The sequence below is a fragment of the Argopecten irradians genome, chromosome 4 (assembly GCF_041381155.1).
Source record: "Argopecten irradians isolate NY chromosome 4, Ai_NY, whole genome shotgun sequence".
NCBI classification, from domain to species: domain Eukaryota; kingdom Metazoa; phylum Mollusca; class Bivalvia; order Pectinida; family Pectinidae; genus Argopecten; species Argopecten irradians.
Window position 1 is genome coordinate 28,936,048 of NC_091137.1, and position 26,804 is coordinate 28,962,851.

The following is a 26,804-nucleotide window of genomic DNA, read 5'->3' on the forward strand; positions in this document are numbered from 1 at the left end:
CTTAATTAATCGACAGCTATAGGCATCTCAATGTATGAAAGGCTTCTATGTGAAGGAAACCTGGAGTAACTTGAGATGAACCATCGCACCTACAACCGTTAGCAGGCAATTGTCCGTTAAAACCTCAAACTCACAACCTAGAATTGGAGGACTTGTGCTTAGTTGTCAACATGATTATGCAGTTCTAAATTTGATATAAGTGATACAAAATTTCATATGTATAATGATGTGATTTATTAATGTCTTCAGATGCATAACATGATACTTACAACACAGTCATTTTTGTTATGATATGAAAACATTTGTCCATTCATATTCTCTTCACCAAACCACAGAATTCCACAAAATGATTGTTTGGTAATTCTATTTAAAACATTAAGTCATTCACACTAATCTTTCCTTAAACACAGGAAGCAAGTGTCATTCAGTTTACGGATATGTCATCGTGATAAAAAGGCCATTGGACCGAAATTCCATTTATCCATCCCTAAAGAGAAATGAACTCCTCCAAATTTTCTATTAAAGCAAACCAGTTCTCTAAGCGCAAAAAAAGTTCATAGTGAAATTTCTGGGGTTAAGATACTGTAACTAAAAATTGATGATGAAAGGCCAAAAACTCATGTCATAGCAGCCTTAGATTATTTGCTTTCGGTATAATGTGATCCTTTGTGACGCACATTATTGATATCTGAAGGCCACGTAATATGCTGGACTAGCTTTAGCTTTAACATACAGGTCCCAGTGTAGAGAACACTCAGTCTTGGTGTTTTTGTGGCAGTATAAAATATTCTCCATACACACAATTCCTTGCATACAATGATTGAGTAGTTGTTAAAGGCCACCCTGGATATCTGTGGCCCACAATTTGAATGTTCTGTCGTAGGATACTGATGCGATGTATTTGCGGTCAGGTGAGATGTCTATCGCCATGACCTTACCCTCGTGGCCGGCCAGGGTCTTCAGTGGTGCCCAGGTAGGGTGGGCCCAGATCTGAGAAATAAAGGTGTGAGAACTGTTATCATACATCCACAGAAAGCTCAAACAATTCTGGAATGTTAGTAAGATGGATAATCGTTGCCATGAAGATAATAAATCAGGGAGAAAGTTATGCAACAAAAACTTTGGAGTAAAGCCAGTAACTGTATATTGAGTTATTTTGTTATGTACAGTGACCCAGGTATCTTCCCTTGCTAAGCAAATACTAATTTTTACATTTAGTATATAACTCAATGGCACTTACCTTAGATGTACAGTCATATGAAGATGTTACCAGGTAATTAGAATGGTCCGCTACAACAAATCAATATCAGTCTTATTAGCTCACCTGTTGTGAATAACATGCAACAGAAGGATCAATCAGGTACTGTGGGGAAACCTTCCCATATCAGGTGTATGCCCCTGTACATGGATTCTTCAGAAATTTAGTTATGACAAAAAAATGACATGACAAATGTAATCAACCTGGGCATGATGTAAATCGGTTATATCCACAAGTGTCTGTGATTTACCTATTGCTAAGGTGATCACGCTAGCTCAGACAAAAATAGTTTGTTATAATAGAGGTTCATCAGACATGTCTCACTTAGAAAGTGTTGCTGATACATTATAATATTACTTGTCCAGGTTTCAGGAATTATAATGTTGTAATTGCTTTGTAATTAGAAGTAAAATGCCATAAAATTGGGTAAAAATAGAGAGAAATCTGGATTAGACAAGGCTGGTTATGACAAATTACTGTAATATGTTCAACACTTACGTTGGAACTTGACCTTTGAGATGAGGTTAGTGTGAGCTGGAATGGTATAGACACACTTGTGTTGTCGGAGATCCCAGATTTTAGCAGTGTTATCTTCACTTCCAGTGGCAATGTGATATCTGTATAACAAACAAAGAATATATAATATCCTTAATGTGATATCTGTACATCAAACAAGGTATTTATAATCTCCTCAATGTGATATCTGTACATCAAACAAGGAATTCATGATATCCTCAATGTGATATCTGTACATCAAACAAGGAATTTATGATATCCTCAATGTGATATCTGTACATCAAACAAGGAATTTATAATCTCCTCAATGTGATATCTGTACAACAATCAAGGTATTTATGATATCCTCAATGTGATATCTGTACATCAAACAAGGAATTTATGATATCCTCAATGTGATATCTGTACATCAAACAAGGAATTTATAATCTCCTCAATGTGATATCTGTACAACAATCAAGGTATTTATGATATCCTCAATGTGATATCTGTATATCAAACAAGGAATTATAATCTCCTCAATGTGATATCTGTATATCAAACAAAGAATTTATAATCTCCTCAATGTGATATCTGTACATCAAACAAGGAATTTATAATCTCCTCAATGTGATATCTGTATATCAATCAAAGAATTTATAATCTCCTCAATGTGATATCTGTATATCAATCAAAGAATTTATAATCTCCTCAATGTGATATCTGTACATCAATCAAGGAATTTATAATATCCTCAATGTGATATCTGTACATCAATCAAGGAATTCATAATCTCCTCAATGTGATATCTGTATATCAATCAAAGAATTTATAATCTCCTCAATGTGATATCTGTATATCAATCAAAGAATTTATAATCTCCTCAATGTGATATCTGTACATCAAACAAGGAATTTATAATATCCTCAATGTGATATCTGTACATCAAACAAGGAATTTATAATCTCCTCAATGTGATATCTGTATATCAATCAAAGAATTTATAATCTCCTCAATGTGATATCTGTACATCAAACAAGGAATTTATAATCTCCTCAATGTGATATCTGTACATCAAACAAGGAATTTATAATCTCCACAATGTGATATCTGTACATCAAACAAGGAATTTGTAATCTCCTCAATGTGATATCTGTACATCAAACAAGGAATTTATGATATCCTCAATGTGATATCTGTACATCAAACAAGGAATTTATAATCTCCACAATGTGATATCTGTATATCAAACAAGGAATTTGTAATCTCCTCAATGTGATAAAAGGATAAAAGATCAGGGTAAGAAAAGGCAGGTAAGGACTAAAACACAGATTGTAAACGTTTATTTGATGAAAAAAAGGTTTGCATGGGATAAAATAGTTTTGGCTAAAACACATGAGAAAACTCATGCACAAAGTTGATGAAACAATGAAATGTTGAGTTGATACGATGATATGATATGATGAGAAAACGTTCATATTTTGTTTAAAATACCAATTTCTTTGAGATAATTAAAAATACGATTATGTCTCACGGCATGAAACAAAAAGTACATGTCGAAGACATCGTAGTACTTATCTCGTATGTGCTTAAAATCAATAAAGTGCACTAAAATATGTTCCACTGTGAGAGGAGAATCACATGCATGGCATGTGGGAGGATCCTCCCCTCTCAATAGATAGGAATGTGTAAAATATGTGTGTCCAGTTTGGAGCCGAGAGAGAACAACTTCCTCTCTGCGGTCTCTCCGACTGGACAGTTTAGGATTAAGTGTAGGTTAAATTTTAAACAGTTTATTGTTTGTTTCGGTAGACCACCTTTGTTGCCAATGGTGTTTGATGGCTGACTGAATTGAAGGTTTGATATCGGTGTATGGTAGTTTCAAATGTGTTTGTGCTAGGCGAAGAGCAGTCTTAGCTGCTTTATCAGCCTGTTCATTCCCCTTTATACCCACATGACTGGGAATCCAGAATTTATGATATCCTCAATGTGATATCTGTACATCAATCAAGGAATTTAAATTCTCCTCAATGTGATATCTGTACAACAAACAAGGAATTTATAATCTCCTCAATGTGATATCTGTACATCAATCAAGGAATTTATAATCTCCTCAATGTGATATCTGTATATCAAACGAGGAATTTATGATATCCTCAATGTGATATCTATACCATCAATCAAGGAATTTATAATCTCCTCAATGTGATATCTGTACATCAAACAAGGAATTTATGATATCCTCAATGTGATATCTGTACATCAAACAAGGAATTTATAATCTTCTCAATGTGATATCTGTACATCAAACAAGGAATTTATGATATCCTCAATGTGATATCTGTACATTAATCAAGGAATTTATAATCTCCTCATTGTGATATCTGTACATCAAACAAGGAATTTATAATCTCCTCAATTTGATATCTGTACATCAATCAAGGAATTTATAATCTCCTCAATGTGAAATCTGTACAACAATCAAGGAATTTATAATCTCCTCAATGTGAGAGGTTTGATTGAATTAACTAATTTAAAACTAATTTATAATCAGCTATTTCTTACTTCATCTCTCTTAGCTTATACATTGTTTAAAGCTATAGATACTGAGTATACCGGAAATACTAAAGTCAAATACAATGAAAATTTATTCCACATTTGCAATAACTAGTCTTATTTGGTGACCTACCCGTCCGGGGAGAAGTCGACACCCAGCACACTTTGTTGATGACCCTCCATGAACATGATACAGCGGCCAGTACGGAGATCCCAGACTCGCCCAAACCCATCCATACCCCTGTAATGAAGGTTGTCTAGGTAATGAAGGAATCTAATACACATCACTACAATTCTTAACAGTGACAGACAGAGCTCCATTGTTTTGGAAGGCTGTCGTATACTGGCCTAAGTAGTGACAAACTTACCCAGTGACAGACAGATCTCCATCGTTCTGGAAGGCTACGTCGTATACTGGCCTAAGTAGTGACAAACTTACCCAGTGACAGACAGAGCTCCATCGTTTTGGAAGGCTATGTCATATACGGCCTTACTGTGTCCCTCTTGATGGAGGATCTCCTCCTGGGCCTCCAAGTCCCAAAGTCTCCAGGAGTTGTCAAAACTGTAACCAAAACACCAAATTTCTTATATTCAATAGACTGGACTTAAATCATATTTTTCTTATATATATGCATGCATCTAGTTATACCGTAGGTGTTTTATGAAATATTGCAAACTTGATTTTTACACCTTATCATTTCAAGGATAAAGAATTTGTTTTAATACTAAAAACATATAGAGTCAAACCTGTCTATAACGAACACACAAGGGACAGAAAGAAAACGTTCTTTATATCCAGGTGGTCTTTATACATAGGTTGAAATGTATCAAAATTGATGATTTGGGGTTTTCTTATGAATGTGGTCTTAATACACAGGTCACTAAAACATGTTTAAACTGGTTTAGTTTCATTTAAAGGCCCACTACCTTTCCGGAGGAAAATTTAAAGGTTTCTTAAAAACATTAATAACAAAAGAAAATATATATCGATGGCTTAAGATGAGGTTACAACACCAAACATATGCAAAATTTCCTGTCTAATGTACGATAAAAGTGGAGATTCATTTCGCTGTTTTGCCGTCTGGCGCAGTGATAGTCAACTACCGCGCGGAATTTAGGACGACGGCGGGAAACATAAAACGACATTTTATTTATTCTAATTAAACAGTTCTGAAGGTGATGATAAGTGTGCTAGTAAACGTATAGTTAATAACTTCTGCGACTCTACAAAATTATTGATCTCGTTTTACATTTCTATTTTAAAAATCAAAAGCCGTTTCGGAAAGGTAGTGGCCCTTTAACAAGCAAGCAAAGGAAGGGCCTTAACTCCTGTAGTCTGAACTATTCTAACAGTTTCATAATATAACTTTCCATAAAAGCAATAGAGAAGGATAAAATCCAAATCAATATTCCAATTGCTTTCAAAATGATATAAAAAAGAACAGAAAATAAGTACTATTGCTGAACACGTTACCAGCATGTTCCTAGAAAGCGCCCTGAGGGATGATAGGCCAGACGGGACACTCTGTAGGGGGCGTGACCTTCAATGTCTGCCATAGGCTCCTCGCTACAACATAGGATGACAAGCTGACAAAAGTTTATAGCATACCAGGTACTCTGGACACAAGTTATGCGGACATGGTTTTATGTTCATCCTTTAGTATACAGTCAACTGTTATTATCCCTCCAAAATTGGAACTGGACAACATGCTTGCTGTATGGTAGAAGAGTATTCTGTACATGTATATTACAGAGTTATCTGCCTTTGTGGTAGGTATTGACTGTGACCTATGTGTTTACAGGCACAATGTAATATTTTTCAGAGAAAACAATGTCAGTTTTGTTCATCAAATTGTGAGATTTGCGCATCAAATGGGACTCATTCACGTACCACGTGATACCCGATGTTTGTGCGGGACTATTGTTTCTGTTGGTGATGGAATGACTTCAAATGACGTAATTGCAGGATAACATCATTTCAGCGGGAAGATTGCAAAGAGTTATGTTCCATCACCACTGGAGAAAGCAGTCCCGCACAAACGTTATCGAGTATCACTTGATACGGGAATTAGTCCCATTATGACATCACAATCAATAATATTCTGAAAGGGCAGATAATTCTGTAAAATGAGTAATTACATAGAACTGCATACAGTACACTTATTTTCATCAAACAAAAAAAAAAAAAAAAGAACTAGACACGAGTGCGTGAAAAGAACAATAAAATATCTATATATAAGTTACCTGACAAGATTCCAAAGTTTTACTGAGCCGTCTTGACCACATGAAGCCATACAGCAGGCCTTATCATCCAGTGAGAGTGTGGCTTGTGGGTGGAAAACTATAGCTCCTACATTGCCACCATGTCCTGTGAGGAAAATCATATATAGACGTTTTATTATCGGGCAAGAAATTAATTGTAATAAACCAATCATAATGATACTAATTGTATTTATGAGCTATTGTACCCTCTGATCCACATTCAGACATATTTTAACTTTTCCATTCCATCTTAAGTTCAACATTTGACACCTTTGACATTATCAACATAAAAGACTTGGTTCACATTTTATATATCACTTTCATTCTAGTTTACATACCCTTCTACATGTCTCTTAAATGTGTTATCAATATAAGTACATTATGACCCTTGTATATACCTCTAAAAGTGCATAACAAGAAATCCCAGAGGGATCTTGGCACCCAACAAAGAATGATCTATGTATGACAATTGAAAGAGGGATCAACTATCCAAATCCAACATGGTGGTCTGTCAGCCCTTTTGTTGACCAATCACTCCAAAAATTTATGATACAAATCTAGAGCCTATGTGGACCCTATAAATATGAAATTTGAGAATGAGACCTTAAGCACTTTCTGAGAAACAGCAACCTTCAACTATAAAAATCCAAGATGGTTGCTGGTTGGCCATCTTGTTGACCGATCAGTCCCGAAAATGCAATATGCATAACAAGGGTCTTAGGGGAACCTACATATGACATTTGAGACAGATCCTTTTAGAACTTTCTGAGAAATAGCGGTAACAACTTTCAACCATCAAAATATAAGATGGAGGCCGGTCGGCCATCTTGTTACCAGATTGGTCAAAATTACAATATGCACAACTTAGGCTCTAGGAAAACCTACATATGAAATTTGAGAGATACATTCAGTACTTTCTGAAAAATAGCATTAACAAATTTAACTATCAAAATCCAAGATGGCTGCAGCCATCTAAATGTAGGGCCCAAGCGGACCCTAAAATATCCCTTATTTACTTTCTAAAAAATAGCGGTAACAAAAATTGTAAATGGACGGAAGGATGGACGGACGGAAGGACCACGGACGAAAGGCGATTTGAATAGCCCACCATCTGATGATGGTGAACTAAAAATATAGTTACATGCAGGTATATTATGTTGGTGTTTTATACCTATCGACATTGTATCGACAATGACTTTTATTTTTATATCATTTTCACTATTGCTCCATCAACAACCATGAAGATTTCTACCCACAGAATTACTTACCGGTAACTGCTCCAAATCACGAAAGAAACTACACACCAATATTTCATGTTATACAGTAGCCAAGGTCATTTAAGGAAGTCTGGCTTCTGTTGTGCAAAAGGTCTGAGTTCCCAGAGAAAACATTACCAAGTCTGACCTAATTTGTACCCGGCAACTGCTGAATGAACTTGATGCCAGGATTTGAATATCTTGTAGTAGAATGTCAGATGCATTAACCAGTTCCTGGCTATGGCTACGAAGGTTGCTTGGACATGTAGGATGCAGAAGCTTCTTTATTATGAAATATACATAAACATCAACACATATGCTTACCTCTGAGTTGTCTAATCAATCCACAGTCAGGTATAGACCACAGCTTACAAAGCCCTGACCTGTAAAACAATTGTTTTTCTGTATTTCTATAGTTTCATAAATTAAATATAATCTGTATATTTACCATGATTGTAATGTTCACTTCAATGGACTTTTTAACACCAAGTGGAGATTATACATTAAATAATGTAACACCAAATTATGAATATTCCTTCGCAGCGTCAACATTTGAGACATCTCATTTTAATGTTGATGCTAAAGCTGTTAGACTCTTTATATCTTTGCATTTCTTTAAACTAAGTGAGATCACCAAAAACGTAAGTAGCCTTAGTAGACCAGATTTCCTTCTGATTTCCTGATAAGACTGATAGAATTTGGGTGAGATTTAGCTTATATTTATAACGAGATCAGAAAACCTACTACGATAATGTGTAAGCTGTACATACCATGACGACACCGCCAACATTTTCCCATCAGGACTGAAGTTGCAGAACGATAGTGGACGATTATCACCAATCTGACTGCATTCATTAGATATGGCCTACAATATGTAAAATTTATAATGAAAATACAATGTAATATCACAATATTGTTAATAAAATTAATGCTTTGTATCTACAAGGTATTTAATCAATTTGTGTATTTTGCTATATTTTGGCAAATGAATATAAAAATGTTGATTTTTAGCTTGATGGAATAAGTAAGCCATATCGTCTCCAGTCCTTGAATACTTACCCCAATACGTTTCTGAATATCTTGTGTCTTGGCATTTTTCTGTGTGGTAGGAATGAATTTTGTTTGTTTCTGGGCTGCTAATCTATTCTTGGCCCTGAAATCCAGACAAACAAATCAATCATGTACTGAAAGATATGAAAATTACCATCAGGGAATTGGGATACTTCTCAACTAAGGAAAGCTTATACTTCACAACTGGTTATCTTAATGGATGAAAACCTATCTATATTTGGTGTAATGCTGGTTTATCTAACAGTATAAACCTGACAGTACTGTATGCTACCATTGTATAGTGTATATACTGCCATGTAAGGTCATTGGAATGTTTTGTTATGTTTGGATTATTTTGTTTAGCATCCTACCAACAGTCTGGGACATTTAACGTTGTGCCAGGTTTTAGAAGTGAAAGAAAGTTGGGAATACTCAACAAAAGCTTGTTAACCTAACGTAAGTACGTGAAAAACTCACTACTGAGATATTGAAGGCTTGTGGTAGAAATATGGGACACATTAACTAATCTGCCACTGCTTCCGATTATTGTTACAAGTAATGAGGAAAATCAAGGCAAACAATATACTGCAACAAATTGGGAAAACATGTATTCCACTTATATCATTTTTTTTTTCAAATAAGGATAACCTCCCCTTTACTACATAGAATATTACAATACTTTTATATCCAGTTCATCCTTCCTTTATAGTATGACTAAATATCTGTCGTTACCTTGGTATGGAATACTCTGCTATCCAGAAGCGTGCCTCCTTCAAACTCTCAGAGCCTTCATGGTACCAAGTAATATTCTCCTGTAAAGTGAGAGAAATTTATATTAAAATCAATTTTCCTAACCTAACAACAAGTGTTTGTTTTTCAACAAAAATACCTGATTATTTGCGATATTTCTATGAATACATGTAGCACAATGTGAAGACTGTCACCTTCATTCAAGCATGAATCTACCTGGTATATCAAAGAAAAATTTCTAAACCTTTGATGAAAAAGGCTGAATCCATATAAAATTTGATAAATGTTTGCATTTGAATAATTTAAGGCAATTTATAAATCCAATATTTCTAGATGTCAAGAGTAAAATAGATGAGACCGTGTCTGCTAATCAAAAAGAGACCTATAATGTAAATGTTTCTTTACAGAAGATAATACATACTTCAGCTTTTTTCTTCTTGAGTTCAATTTCTTCTGCTTTCCTTTGCTTAAGAGCATCCTCTCCAATCTGTGATAAAATCTTTTTAAGTCTTTCTCTCCTGTCAGCTGGTCCTTCCCCAAATAGACCTGAAACCACAAACATTTACAAATGACATGTTACCATGATCATTTGGATTAGAGGAGCTAAAACAAGGAGAGATAGTGCTTATATATACCAACCCAAGGACCTTAACGGTCATCTGACTACCTTGGCAATAATCATATAGGAAGTTAATTAGATATAGTGTCATGGTAGCCATCTTTGATTTGGGATCAATCAGAAATGTAACAACACTTTGTTGGGACTATGTCAGGACCATTTCATGCAAGTTTCAAAAAAAAAGTACCGGTAAAACTTGAAAAGAAGTTCAAAATGTGTTTTCGAGATGGCAGGTATGATTGCCATCTTGGATTTCGGATCGACACGAAAAATATGAACACTTTGTCTGGACCATGTCAGTATCACTTAATACAAATTTCAGCCAAATCGAATTGGTTGAACTTGAGAAGAAGTTCAAAATGTGTTTTCAAGACAGCCGCTACGGCGGCCATCTTGGATTTTGCCGAAAAATAACAACACTTTGTCAGGACCATGTCAGGTTCATTTCATGTAAGTTTCAACTGAATTGCACAGGTAGAACTTGAGAAGAAGTTCAAAATGTATAAAGTTAACGCACGGCAGATGATGACAGACGAAATATGACGACTCAGGGCATCCAGTAGGATCAAAATCTCAAGAGTCAGCGACCCTTGGCTGTAAAATCCTGAGGGTCGAATCAAATTCCTGAGGGTCAAAATTTAATCGCGTTAAAATTCAGTTATATTTAAATATTAAATTTTATAACCAATAACATCGATAATGGTTAAAAAAGTTAATATGACTTGCTATGTTTCTATATAATAAGTAAAAAAAAACCAAGAGGCCCAGAGGGCCTGTATCGCTCACCTGGTTTGTAATGTCAAGTCATGTTCTTTTCTGAAGGAATTTGAATTGGGGGGGGGGGGGGGGGGTCAGAGCCAAAATTTATACAAGTTCTGTTCCTCTTCCCCCAAGGATGTTTGTGGCCAAATTTGGTTACAATCCATGCAGAACTCTAGGACTAGTAGCAATTTATAGGATTTACCTCTATTTCCCCTATTGGGCCCCGCCCCTCCTGCCCCCGGGGGGGTCAGAGCCAAAATTTATACAAGTTCTGTTCCTCTTCCCCCAAGGATGTTTGTGGCCAAATTTGGTTACAATCCATGCAGAACTCTAGGACAAGTAGCAATTTATAGGATTTACCTCTATTTCCCCTATTGGGCCCCGCCCCTCCTCCCCCCAGGGGGTCAGAGCCAAAATTTATACAAGTTCTTTCCCCCTTCCCCCAAGGATGTTTGTGGCCAAATTTGGTTACAATCCATGCAGAACTCTAGGACAAGTAGCGATTTATAGGATTTACCTCTATTTCCCCTATTGGACCCCGCCCCTCCTGCCCCCGGGGGGTCAGAGCCAAAATTTATACAAGTTCTGTTCCCCTTCCCCCAAGGATGTTTGTGGCCAAATTTGGTTACAATCCATGCAGAACTCTAGGACAAGTAGCAATTTATAGGATTTACCTCTATTTCCCCTATTGGGCCCCGCCCCCCTCTGCCCCCAGGGGGTCAGAGCCAAAATTTATACAAGTTCTTTCCCCCTTCCCCCAAGGATGTTTGTGGCCAAATTTGGTTACAATCCATGCAGAACTCTAGGACAAGTAGCGATTTATAGGATTTACCTCTATTTCCCCTATTGGACCCCGCCCCTCCTGCCCCCGGGGGGTCAGAGCCAAAATTTATACAAGTTCTGTTCCCCTTCCCCCAAGGATGTTTGTGGCCAAATTTGGTTACAATCCATGCAGAACTCTAGGACAGGTAGCGATTTATAGGATTTACCTCTATTTCCCCTATTGGGCCCCGCCCCTCCTGCCCCCGGGGGGTCAGAGCCAAAATTTATACAAGTTCTGTTCCCCTTCCCCCAAGGATGTTTGTGGCCAAATTTGGTTACAATCCATGCAGAACTCTAGGACTAGTAGCAATTTATAGGATTTACCTCTATTTCCCCTATTGGGCCCCGCCCCTCCTGCCCCCGGGGGGTCAGAGCCAAAATTTATACAAGTTCTGTTCCTCTTCCCCCAAGGATGTTTGTGGCCAAATTTGGTTACAATCCATGCAGAACTCTAGGACAAGTAGCAATTTATAGGATTTACCTCTATTTCCCCTATTGGGCCCCGCCCCTCCTGCCCCCAGGGGGTCAGAGCCAAAATTTATACAAGTTCTTTCCCCCTTCCCCCAAGGATGTTTGTGGCCAAATTTGGTTACAATCCATGCAGAACTCTAGGACAAGTAGCGATTTATAGGATTTACCTCTATTTCCCCTATTGGGCCCCGCCTCTCCTGCCCCCGGGGGGTCAGAGCCAAAATTTATACAAGTTCTGTTCCCCTTCCCCCAAGGATGTTTGTGGCCAAATTTGGTTACAATCCATGCAGAACTCTAGGACAAGTAGCGATTTATAGGATTTACCTCTATTTCCCCTATTGGGCCCCGCCCCTCCTGCCCCCGGGGGGTCAGAGCCAAAATTTATAAAAGTTCTGTTCCCCTTCCCTCAAGGATGTTTGTGGCCAAATTTGGTTACAATTCATGCAGAACTCTAGGACAAGTAGCGTTTTATAGGATTTACCTTTATTTTCCCTATTGTGCCCCGCCCCTCCTGCCCCCGGGGGGTCAGAGCCAAAATTTATACAAGTTCTGTTCCCCTTCCCCCAAGGATGTTTGTGACCAAAAAAAATAGTCTGTTTTATAAATCATAGTTACGACTGCTATTTTTTGTTTGACTATAGTCTGTTTCAATACAAGAGGCCCATGGGCCTTAACGGTCATCTGACTATTAGTACAATACAACATAGTCCTTTAAAGATTTTAGCCTATTTGACCTCTGTGACCTTGATTGAAGGTCAAGGTAATTCATTTGAACAAACTTGGTAGCCCTTCATCCCAGCATGCTACCAGCATGCCACATGCTCAATATCAGTACCCTGGGCCTTCTGGTTCTTGAGAAGAAGTCATTTAAATATTTTAGCCTTTTTGACCCCCGTGACCTTGAATGAAGGTTAAGGTCATTCATTTGAACAAACTTGGTAGCCCTTCATCCAAGCATGTCACAGGCCCAATATCAGTACCCTGGGCCTTCTGGTTCTTGAGAAGAAGTCGTTTAAAGATTTTAGCCTATCTGACCCTCGTGACCTTGAATGAAGGTCAAGGTCATTTATTTGAACAAACTTGGTAGCCCTTCATCCTAGCATGCCACAGGCCTAATATCAGGTCTCTAGGCCTCTTAGTTATTCACAAGAAGTTGTTTTAAGGATTTTAGCCTATTTGACCCCTGTGACCTTGAATGAAGGTCAAGGTCATTTATTTGAACAAACTTGGTAGCCCTTCATCCCAGCATCCTACAGGCCAAATATCAGTACCCTGGGCCTTCTGCTTCTTGAGAAGAATTTGTTTAAATATTTTAGCCCTTTTGACCCTCGTGACCTTGAATGAAGGTCAAGGTCATTTATTTGAACAAACTTGGTAGCCCTTCATCCCAGCATGCCACAGGCCTAATTTCAGGTCTCTAGGCCTCTTAGTTATTCACAAGAAGTTGTTTAAAGGATTTTAGCCTATTTGACCCCTGTGACCTTGAATGAAGGTCAAGGTCATTTATTTGAACAAACTTGGTAGCCCTTCATCCCAGCATCCTACAGGCCAAATATCAGTACCCTGGGCCTTCTGGTTCTTGAGAAGAAGTTGTTTAAAGATTTTAGCCTTTTTGACCCTCGTGACCTTGAATGAAGGTCAAGGTCATTTATTTGAACAAACTTGGTAGCCCTTCATCCCAGCATGCCACAGGCCTAATATCAGGTCTCTAGACATCTTAGTTATTCACAAGAAGTTGTTAAAAGGATTTTAGTCTATTTGACCCCTGTGACCTTGGATGAGGGTCAAGGTCATTTATTTGAACAAATTGTAGCCCGTCATCCCAGCATCATACAGGCCAAATATCAGTACCCTGGGCCTTCTGGTTCTTGAGAAGAAGTTGTTTAAAGATTTTAGCCTTTTTGACCCTCGTGACCTTGAATGAAGGTCAAGGTCATTTATTTGAACAAACTTGGTAGCCCTTCATCCCAGCATGCCACAGGCCTAATATCAGGTCTTTAGGCCTCTTAGTTATTCACAAGAAGTTGTTTAAAGGATTTTAGCCTATTTGACCCCTGTGACCTTGAATGAAGGTCAAGGTCATTTATTTGAACAAACTTGGTAGCCCTTCATCCCAACATCCTACAGGGCAAATATCAGTACCCTGGGCCTTCTGGTTCTTGAGAAGAAGTTGTTTAAAGATTTTAGCCTTTTTGACCCCTGTGACCTTGAATGAAGGTCAAGGTCATTCATTTGAACAAACTTGCAAGCCCTCCATCCCAGCAACCTACAGGCCAAATATGAGTACCCTGGGCCTTCCGGTTATTGAGAAGAAGTCGTTTGAATAAAAAGTTTACGCACGGCGCACGGCGAACGGCGCACGGCGCACGACGACGGACGGTGCATGATGACAATAGGTCATCCTGACCCTTCGGGTCAGATGACCTAAAAATTCATTACATCTATAACCTTATTCCATTCAGTGTAATAGGCATTATCTGGAACGCACTATAGAGGTCATGTGACAGCGAGTGACTTTCAAAATGGCTACTCAAAGTAGCGATCGAACAAGACATCGTTTTCAAAATGAGATGGTTCTTTGTTTTCAATACATGTCACTTCATAATATATGTGCGTTTTGAGAGAAAAATATCTCCACTATCGATGTGTGCCAGTATGGGAACCACTGCAGTTGGATTATTTCTGTAATAGACCCTTACAAGAGGTAGGTCAACCTGACTTGATTTTCCAGAATGAAGTTTAGAAGGCTCGAGAAGGGATTCCGACGAGAGACATCTATCAAATGTCTGAATATAAAAGAGTCTATAGGAGGAATCACAATAGGTATTAGAAAAGATCGTGCGTCAAAATAAATTTTGCTGCGTCAATGACCCAAGGTCTCGGGTTAATGGATGCCCTGCGACTATAGGTCATCCTGACCCTTTGGGTCAGATGACCTAAAAATCTAGTGATACAGTATTATCCATAACATTTAATTAATATTGAGTCTGATTTGCAGTTAAAACCTGTGTGAAGCAACAAATCATGATGCAATGCTGAGGAACCATATTCAATCCAAAAAGCACTCATGTGATCAGGTCTTAGTTCCCACTTCCCCTGTTCAGGGCCTCAAGCTTTGAAAATATTGATTCTATGTTGTTTCTTCGTTTCTTTTTTAAACTGATTGATAGCTTACTTTGTGTTACAGCATATTATAAAGTCTAAATTTGGTCCCATTAAGTACCCTCTAAATGTCTTTAACCTAAGCCTCCTGGATGTTTACTATTTGGGTGAAAACAATAGAAGCTAAAATGAAGAAAAATTGTTGTGTATTTACAGATGGGCTCTCCTAGTTGTCGTAGACTGGCCTTGACTTCAGAGTCGTCAGTGGATACCTGGATATGACGAGCCTGCAAAAGATCAATATATACTTATCATAATACTGTATTCGTAATTATCAATGGATCTATGTTTATCATTGAATTTTTTTCTGGTTTTTTTTTTTTTTTTTTTTAACATTACTTTCTTCAGATCATGTATTTACTGTAACAGCTTACACTAAGATGAAAGATGACATAAGTAGATTATAAAATTAACATTTATAACTCTTATGATACACACATGTACTGAAGTACTACAACCCTGCAATGACTATCATTTTAGCAAGAAAATTTTCTGAAGGTATAAGATGTCCGGTAATAAACTTTTTATTAGATCAAGATTGGGAATTTATATGATGAGTTTTAAATGGAAATTGTTAATGTAAAAAGGCATTGAATTTTGCAGAAGATAGCTCATTTGTCAATATGACAACTCCAAAATCGGCCATGAAAAAGTATGAAAATAAAATACAACAACTCTGTTCCTACACATATGACTTCAATAGCCCAAAGTACAAATAGAAAGTGCGAAAACAAAGCAGCTGGATTTCACACATTAATTATTACCTTCTTCCTCCTCTCCAGCTCTGCCAACAGTTCTGACTGGTCTACATGTTCACTGATCTCATATCTGGATCCTGTAATACATAAAACGTCATTGTAAATGTAACAATCTAAACATATGGAGAAGTGCAGTTAATACCAAGAAAAAAATATAATTGTAAAAGTAACATACACTCATAGAGTCTCTAAACGTATAGAGTAGTGTACCGGTAGTTAATACCAAGATAAAACATTATTTTACAGTAAATGTAACATACACTCTAAACGTATGGAGAGGTGTGGTTAATACCAAGATAAAACATTACTGTACAGTAAATGTAACATACACTCTAAACGTATGGAGTGGTGTGGTTAATACCAAAATAAAACATTATTGTACAGTAAATGTAACAAACACTCTAAACATATGGAGAGGTGTGGTTAATACCAAGATAAAACATTACTGTACAGTAAATGTAACATACACTCTAAACGTATGGAGAGGTGTAGTTAATACCAAGATAAAACATTACTGTACAGTAAATGTAACATACACTCTAAACGTATGGAGTGGTGTGGTTAATACCAAGATAAAACATTACTGTACAGTAAATGTAACATACACTCTAAACGTATGGAGAGGTGTGGTTAATACCAAAATAAAAACATTATTGTACAGTAAATGTAACATACACTCTAAACATATGGAGTGGTGTGGTTAATACCAAGATAAAACATTACTGTACAGTAAATGTAACATACACTCTAAACGTATGGAGAGGTGTGGTTAATACCAAAATAAAACATTATTGTACAGTAAATGTAACATACACTCTAAACATATGGAGAGGTGTGGTTAATACCAAGATAAAACATTACTGTTCAGTAAATGTAACATACACTCTAAACGTATGGAGAGGTGTGGTTAATACCAAAATAAAACATTATTGTACAGTAAATGTAACATACACTCTAAACATATGGAGAGGTGTGGTTAATACCAAGATAAAACATTACTGTACAGTAAATGTAACAAACACTCTAAACGTATGGAGAGGTGTGGTTAATACCAAGATAAAACATTACTGTACAGTAAATGTAACATACACTCTAAACGTATGGAGAGGTGTGGTTAATACCAAAATAAAACATTATTGTACAGTAAATGTAACATACACTCTAAACATATGGAGTGTGGTGTGGTTAATACCAAGATAAAACATTACTGTACAGTAAATGTAACATACACTCTAAACATATGGAGTGGTGTGGTTAATACCAAGATAAAAACATTATTGTACAGTAAATGTAACATACACTCTAAACATATGGAGAGGTGTGGTTAATACCAAAATAAAACATTACTGTACAGTAAATGTAACAAACACTCTAAACGTATGGAGAGGTGTGGTTAATACCAAGATAAAACATTATTGTACACTAAATGTAACAAACACTCTAAACGTATGGAGTGGTGTGGTTAATACTAAAATGTACAGTAAATGTAACAAACACACTCTAAACATATGGAGAGGTGTGGTTAATACCAAAATAAAACATTATTGTACAGTAAATGTAACATACACTCTAAACATATGGAGAGGTGTGGTTAATACCAAGATAAAACATTATTGTACAGTAAATGTAACAAACACTCTAAACATATGGAGAGGTGTGGTTAATACCAAAATAAAACATTATTGTACAGTAAATGTAACATACACTCTAAACGTATGGAGAGGTGTGGTTAATACCAAGATAAAACATTATTGTACAGTAAATGTAACATACACTCTAAACGTATGGAGAGGTGTGGTTAATACCAAGATAAAACATTACTGTACAGTAAATGTAACATACACTCTAAACGTATGGAGTGGTGTGGTTAATACCAAAATAAAACATTACTGTACAGTAAATGTAACATACACTCTAAACATATGGAGAGGTGTGGTTAATACCAAAATAAAACATTATTGTACAGTAAATGTAACAAACACTCTAAACGTATGGAGAGGTGTGGTTAATACCAAGATAAAACATTATTGTACAGTAAATGTAACATACACTCTAAACATATGGAGAGGTGTGGTTAATACCAAGATAAAACATTACTGTACAGTAAATGTAACATACACTCTAAACGTATGGAGAGGTGTGGTTAATACCAAAATAAAACATTACTGTACAGTAAATGTAACATACACTCTACTCTAAACGTATGGAGAGGTGTGGTTAATACCAAAATAAAACATTACTGTACAGTAAATGTAACATACACTCTAAACGTATGGAGAGGTGTGGTTAATACCAAAATAAAACATTATTGTACAGTAAATGTAACAAACACTCTAAACGTATGGAGAGGTGTGGTTAATACCAAAATAAAACATTATTGTACAGTAAATGTAACATACACTCTAAACATATGGAGAGGTGTGGTTAATACCAAGATAAAACATTATTGTACAGTAAATGTAACATACACTCTAAACGTATGGAGAGGTGTGGTTAATACCAAGATAAAACATTACTGTACAGTAAATGTAACATACACTCTAAACGTATGGAGAGGTGTGGCTAATACCAAAATAAAACATTATTGTACAGTAAATGTAACATACACTCTAAACGTATGGAGAGGTGTGGTTAATACCAAGATAAAACATTACTGTACAGTAAATGTAACATACACTCTAAACGTATGGAGAGGTGTGGTTAATACCAAGATAAAACATTATTGTACAGTAAATGTAACATACACTCTAAACATATGGAGAGGTGTGGTTAATACCAAAATAAAACATTACTGTACAGTAAATGTAACAAACACTCTAAACGTATGGAGAGGTGTGGTTAATACCAAAATAAAACATTATTGTACAGTAAATGTAACAAACACTCTAAACGTATGGAGAGGTGTGGTTAATACCAAGATAAAACATTATTGTACAGTAAATGTAACATACACTCTAAACGTATGGAGAGGTGTGGTTAATACCAAAATAAAACATTATTGTACAGTAAATGTAACATACACTCTAAACGTATGGAGAGGTGTGGTTAATACCAAAATAAAACATTACTGTACAGTAAATGTAACATACACTCTAAACGTATGGAGAGGTGTGGTTAATACCAAGATAAAACATTACTGTACAGTAAATGTAACAAACACTCTAAACGTATGGAGAGGTGTGGTTAATACCAAAATAAAACATTACTGTACAGTAAATGTAACAAACACTCTAAACATATGGAGAGGTGTGGTTAATACCAAGATAAAACATTACTGTACAGTAAATGTAACAAACACTCTAAACGTATGGAGAGGTGTGGTTAATACCAAGATAAAACATTATTGATAACATTATATATATAATACCTTTTTAAACATACCAGGTATTTTGCTTTCTATGAATTTATTAATGTGTTTTCATTTAAAGTTGAAAACCATGTTCCCCTCCAACAAAACCAGCTTGAAGTTGCAATTGCTACAGTAACATTTGCAACATAACATATACAAGACTAATACATCCATATGCAATATCAATCGAGTATGTAATACATGTACATTATTTGGGAATGATAGAGAATTTCTTTGAAACAAGCTAATTCTATGTTCCCTGCCGTGTGTCTCATAGATTTACAAAAGGGTTTTTTAATAAGATCAAAGGTCAAAGTATAGGTCACAGTAACATTGTTTAAGTAAGCTATAGCTACACACCATCTTACCTCAATGGACCCATATACATTATCAAGAATGAAGTTCTATGGCCATGGAGTATAGGAAATAGAGCTTGAAGAAGTGTATTCTTTACTTCAGGTTGAAGTAAAGGTCACAGTGACCAAATTTGGGTATGTGACACACTGTTTTACCTTGGAGAACACACAAACCAAGTATGAAGTTCCAAACCCTAAGAGATAAGTATAAGAAGTAAAGCCTGGACAAGCTTTTTCTTTGACCGAGGTTAAAGTATTGTAGGTATATGGATCACAGTGACTTGGTTTTGGTATGTGACACATCATTCTACATAGCAAGGTATACCCAAATACCAAGTATGAAGTTCCAAAAAACTTTTATAGTATGAGAGAAATAACATTGATAATAGACAGGGAGACTTAATGCAAAACACTCCCCCCTCCCAGTAAGGAAGGGAATAAAAAGCAATGCTTAAGCTTCTAAAGTTGTGTGTAGTCTTTTTAAAGTGTTGGAAAGAACGCTAATGTCCATTATCTGTGTCTGTTCCAGTAGTGGCCTAGGTAAGGAATGACATGACATGTGTCACAATTGTAACGCACTATATTTTATTTTAGCTCGGTGTTAATAAATCATTTGAAATGTTTATGCGACTTTTTTTTATATCTTGCATTAACCTGAAGCCCATGGCCAGAACTTAGTTACATGTACTTCAGTGTAAATGTGCTGGTGGGCAGTATGCCTAAAAATTATATTACTTTTTTGCAATCGAAACGACTAAACCTAAGCATCGCTGTAAAAGCAGTGATGCGGTCTAAAGAGGAGCGAGCCACTGTATCTGATTTTCAACTGGGGAAAGTTAGTATATGATATTTATGGTATGGCCATTGATAACAGGGTTTGAAATCACCCCTAAGTTGCTGAATGTATGTCATGGCTGTATTGGTCTAGTGATGTAGATCTGAACAAGAGATCCAAGAGGGATCTTGGCGGCACGCCCACCAAAAAATGATCTACCTCTGACAATGGAAAGATGGATCTTTTCTCTGTTTTTCAAATTTTTACTACATACTAAATATAAAATTTGAGGAGGATCCTTTCATTACTTTCTAAGATATATCGTAGTAACAAACTTCAATTATCAAAATCCACTTGTCAGCCATCTTGTTGACCCATTGGTCCCAAAATGCAATATGCACAACTAAGGTCCTAGGGGAACCTAAATATGAAATTTGAGACGGATCGCTTCAGTACTTTTTGAGTAATAGCAGCAACAAACTTCAATTATCAAAATCCACTTGTCAGCCATCTTGTTGACCCATTGGTCCCATAATGCAATATGCACAACTAAGGTCCTAGGGGAACCTTAATATGAAATTTGAGACAGATCGCTTCAGTTCTTTTGAGAAATAGCGGCAACAAACTTCAATTATCAAAATCCAAGATGGCGGCCTGTCAGCCATCTTGTCCACCTGTCCGATCGGTCTAAAAATGCAATATACAGTATATCCCTTCAGTATTTTCTGAGAAATAGGCCATAACAAACTTCTATTATCAAAATCCAAGATGGCAGCCTAACGGCCATCTTGTTCATCGATTGGTCTGAAAATATATTATGCACAATTAGCCACCAAGGGAAAACTGCACATAAAATTTGAGACCTATCCCTTCAGTACTTTGTGAAAAATAGCAGCAACAAACTTCAATTATCAAATAACGTATTCGACCCAATAAGCGCCCAGGGCGTTTGAAAAATTGAAAAATGAAAAGGTGCTAATAAAACGTGACGAAATTATTGCAAATAATAAAAAAGTTTTGTGTAGTTTTGGTCTTTATTTATGCGTGGACAATTGAAATCGAGGCCTTAAAAAGGGGGAGAGGCCCTTATAGGGACATGGGCAATTATCTGGTCGAATACGGTAATTCAAGATGGCGGCCTGTCGACCATCTAGTTCACCGATCAGTCCAAAAATGCAATATGCATATCTAGACCCCTAGGGGAACCTGCATGAAATTTATGACAGATCCCTTCAGTACTTTCTGAGAAATAGCGGTAACAAACTTCAATTGTCAAAATCTAAGTTCACCGATCGGTCCCAAAATGCAATATGCACAACTAGGACTCTAGGGAAACCTGCATGTGAAATTTGAGACAGATCCCTTCAGTACTCTCTGAGAAACATCGGTAACAAGAATTGTTAACAGACAGACGGATGGACAGATGATGATGGACCACAGAAGAAAGACGATTTGAATAACCCATCTTCTGATGATGGTGGGCAAAAAATATGTTCAGATGTCCTGTATATTGGGGCGAGTCGACTGACCATACTGATATAATCTATATATAGAATCCCAAGATTTTTGGGAAAAGCCCCTGATTGTGGTCCCGACCAGCAATTTATTTTGTTGTTTATTACTATGCTCGAACACATATTCTGTTTTGATGTCAAAAATAGAAGTCTGCCAAATATAAGTTAGAAATTAAGCAGGCAAAAACTTAGACAGAATAAATAATATCATAACTGAATTAACAAGAGGCCAATGGCCTCGTAGCACGATGGTTCAATTATTTAATGTTCAATGATTAGTTTTGACTAATTTTCTTGATTATCACTTATATGCACTGTTTAAACTAATAATTAATTAGGACAATTCAAATGACCACTAGTATTTGTTATTAATGTTGCTTTTAAAACAATCATACAATTCTTTCAAGACAGATGTCATTTATCAAAAGTTAATTTATATATAGATCAACAGTTTTATAAAAAAAAATGATTTGTGCAGAACAGTTTTTTTTTTCTGAGCAGGATTTTAGTGTGAGCGTATGCAGAAGCAGCATCTTCTTAGTGTGAATATTGTTGGGATCAATTCATGTACTATCAACTTAACCTTAATATTAGAAAATTTAATAAAATTCAGACATTTAACAATGCTGTTAATTTAAATTTATCAGAATATTGTAATACATTTGTATGATGAAAAATAATTGGGGAAACTTTTTACTGTATGATTGCTTATCAGTATCACACATGTACAACTATGTATAATAAAAGTGTTGACTATAGACTTTTAAAAAGATACCTGCTGGAGGAGGGCTTGATTCCTTATAGATGACAAAAAATTGGCTGTCCTGGTTATAAGAGGTAAACCGAATTAGCTTCAATACGTTGAAATTAATTACTTATCTTTTATCTCATTTTCTTCAACACAATATAAATTTCAAATTAAGATAACAATGCACAAGTTATATATTGACTGCATCTCCCACAACCAAATGTGTACTATGGATTTACAAATTGATATTGGCAGCTACAGACGAGCCTTTCCCAGGGCCTTGATAACAAAATACATTAATTAACTCTCAACCATTGTTTTCTCCTTTAACAGTAAAGGGTATATGTAACACATTTACACACACATATAGGCCTATAAACAGCATCTAGATGAAACTAGGGCACCTGACTTGTGACACTTTCCAGGGAATATAGATTATCCAACACAGATAATTATGATGTTATGACACTTTGAGTAACATACATTGTATTTAAGAATAAAAAAATAATGAATATCTCTTAATTGCCTTAATCTTTTCTTAAATTATATTTCTTTTGTATAAAGTGGTACCAGTGGCCATATAATTTCCCATAATGCATTGTGTTTCTCATTTAAATAATACTATAGGCAAAGAAGGAATGAAATATATTTTAATTCCTCAAAAATACAATTTATGTCTGTTTGTCGCCAAGTTTTAATAGTTCTGTCCTTATCTATAACTACATCTCTCTGCCAAATTTCATTGCTGTTAATGATGTGTAACTTGAGATATCCTGTTCACAAAGTGATTTTCAAAACTAGGAGTCATGCTATAAGCTAAGATGGACCTACCCTCCATTAGGGCTGCCGCAGTTAACCGGTATATTGGGGTATTGCAATACACCACCAAAAAATATTGTACCGCGATACAGTTTACCTGTACCGGTTTTTTACGATATATTTTCTTAGTATCATAATTTCATTAATTTGATATAATTAAAATGTCCTGTCATTAAAACAAAACCAGCAAGTTGTATTTGTTTTCCTTTCCGATAATATGAAGCCATGTGGGTATCCCTTTCGTTTTCATTCGATTCCGATGTCGGTCAAACGTTTGTAACTAACGTGTATAATGTTCAAATGATTCAAACATTTGCATGTCCTGTCATTAAAACAAAACCAGCAAGTTGTATTTGTTTTCCTTTCCGATAATATGAAGTCATGTGGGTATCCCTTTCGTTTTCATTCGATTCCGATGTCGGTCAAACGTTTGTAACTAACGTGTATAATGTTCAAATGATTCAAACATTTGCATGACGTTGAATATAAACAATATGACATTAGGCTAGTTTCTGAAATATTATCAAGTTGATTCGCTCCATCAATCAACAATACCGGAATATATAATTCTCTTAACACATTTAAGGTCCGGTGAATACATTGGCTGCAGGGATTTTGCCAGCTATTTCAGGCTTCATCGTCCGCCGCCATTTTCGAATTCCTACACGTGTCAAAACAACACTGCAAGCCGATCAGCCCTTTGAAGTTTAATCACGATTGTAAGCGTATTTTGCCAGGACAATTGTACGTAATTATTATATAAATTGTTCATTATTTAGGTTCAAAAGTGTAAATATTTGCAGACACTATCATGTTTAGATATTGTATTATTAGGTTACGATCGTCTGTAGTCTAGCTTTTTCACAGACTCGTAATTTTTTCAAAAACCTCACATTTGAACATTTTTGTTACTCAACAACATGGTTGAAATCGATGTAAAACTACATAAGATAGACTGTATGTTTGTATAATGTAAAGGGTGTTTTTATTATGGAATATATACAAAATAAACACCACATATGTTAAGGTCAAAGTATTGCAATATATATCACAATACAGTTATTGTGTATCCCAATATATCGTGGTACGCTTCTGCCGTATCGCGGCAGCCCTTCCCTCCATCATGCTAAAACTTTATCATTTTATTAAAGAATCAGTTGTAATGATGGTCCATGGTCCAATTTATTTCGGGAGATTACTGAATTTTGAATAATACAATTGGGAAACGGGATAGGGAGTCTGAAATCAGGAATTTCCTGACAAAATCGGGAAAGTTGGCAAACATGCTACAGATGGAGCTGAACAAAAAAAATCTTTTATACCATCATTAATAACAATATTTCCAGCTGCTTTTCCAGCTTCAATAGCATCACTGGCCAATGATCCGGAAGTCTTGATGTTAGCCAATCTCTGCCTTTCTTTTTCTTCCAAACTTCCGTAAACAACAGGTTTGTTTGGTCGAAAGTGAAGACCGGGTTCTTCCTCATCATCTGACATGGTTATCTCCCCTTGACTTTTAAATGTGCTACTTCTTCAATAAACCACCAGCTGCTTGTCTTTTAAGTTTTAACTTGTGAAATACCTTGAACATATCAAAATTAAATGTCATTATCATCTTTTTAGTACAATTACTAACGAAAGGATGCATATTATACCAGTAGGCATCTAACAGTTAACGTCATTGTACCCAAATTGATACCAATACTCATATATTTCTCTTATATGACATTTGTTGCTTGGTGTGCTTCACTTTTTTTCTGTTTTGTTTTCAAAAAGAGCATACAAACTTTACTTTGATGTTTTGTTTTTGTTATTACCGTGCTTATTTTTACTGTTAGAACAATTAATATCAAGTGTCGAAATTTCTAGTTTTGTCACATGATGTGAACCCAAATTGATACTCAGCAAGAAAAAATGTATAAAATTAAGAAAAATCAATAAACATAGATTTTTGTGATTTTACTTTATAAAGGGGGTGTAGTTGCATTTATTGTACTGAGTTATACTGAATACAGTTATATACATTTTACTGTAAAAATTGTGCAAGTTTTTTCACAACAGTTCCTGCACTACTTCAGTACCTGTAACACCACGTTATGACTTGTATGATATTTCAATGATTTAAATTCAGTTTTCTGTAGCATTCACCTAAACCTATATAGTTCCAATGTGGTGTAGAATCTATATGTCAAAAGACCACTTTCAATTATTTTTAATGATTGTAAAAATATTCAATGTAAAAAAAAAACTACAAACATGATTATGCATCAATCAAGTTACAAGATAGTTGAATCTAGTAACAGTTTTAGTGAAAATCAAGATGGAGAAATAATGCTATAAAAAGAGCAATTTGCACGTGATTAGATAAAAAATATAATGTGTGGCAACTATATTTTATCTATTTCTATTAAGTGTTTATATCTTAAATTTCATTATTTGATAAAATTTTCCTTGAGGAGGCCTTACACTTTGAAAAAAATCCCACTATTATAATACAAATAGTAATTGTCGCACGGCCACATTTCTAGGGATTAACATGTTTCAGACAGAGTTATCAATTTCAAAGTTAGCCTATATTTCATAGAAAATAACAGAAATAGTTACATGAAACGAAGTGTAATTATCAATAAATGATGCATCTTTGGTATCACCACTGAGAAATGAGGTAAACTTTAACAACACAAATGTTTTAGGTATTTTTTTCAATTAGGGTATCAATTTGGGTACAGTATCAATTTGGGTACAATGACGTTAATGTGGATGAATTTTGTGGGTCGTTTTGACTATAACGGTAACGACAAGATGTAGGTTCGTCTTGTAGACAATTCTTGCATAACAGTTTAGATAACTCTTTGGGATAAAAGATATAAATAACAAAATACTCACATCTTTGTTACTACCTTCCAAAGTTAACGTTTTTGGTATCAAACTTGTTTGGGTTTTTTGTTTTGTGCGTGAACTCCACGCTTCAAGGAAGGCGCCATTTTTGTTCTAAATAATAAGCAAAACGGTTTGTAATATT

General features: G+C 35.7%; 1 protein-coding gene across 1 annotated transcript; it reads right to left on the minus strand.

Moving 5' to 3' along the window:
* Positions 1–219: 219 nt before the first annotated feature.
* LOC138321204 (U4/U6 small nuclear ribonucleoprotein Prp4-like) lies at positions 220–26,804 on the minus strand. The gene is made up of 16 exons (XM_069264711.1): positions 26,669–26,804; positions 25,105–25,364; positions 16,228–16,298; positions 15,618–15,690; positions 10,049–10,173; positions 9,610–9,689; positions 8,887–8,980; positions 8,598–8,692; positions 8,152–8,210; positions 6,554–6,677; positions 5,784–5,876; positions 4,749–4,871; positions 4,443–4,550; positions 1,757–1,875; positions 1,241–1,290; positions 220–990 (listed from the first exon to the last, which is right to left on the minus strand). Exons 2-16 carry the CDS (start codon positions 25,277–25,279, stop codon positions 832–834), a joined length of 1,548 nt encoding a protein of 515 aa, XP_069120812.1. The 5' UTR covers positions 25,280–25,364; positions 26,669–26,804; the 3' UTR covers positions 220–831.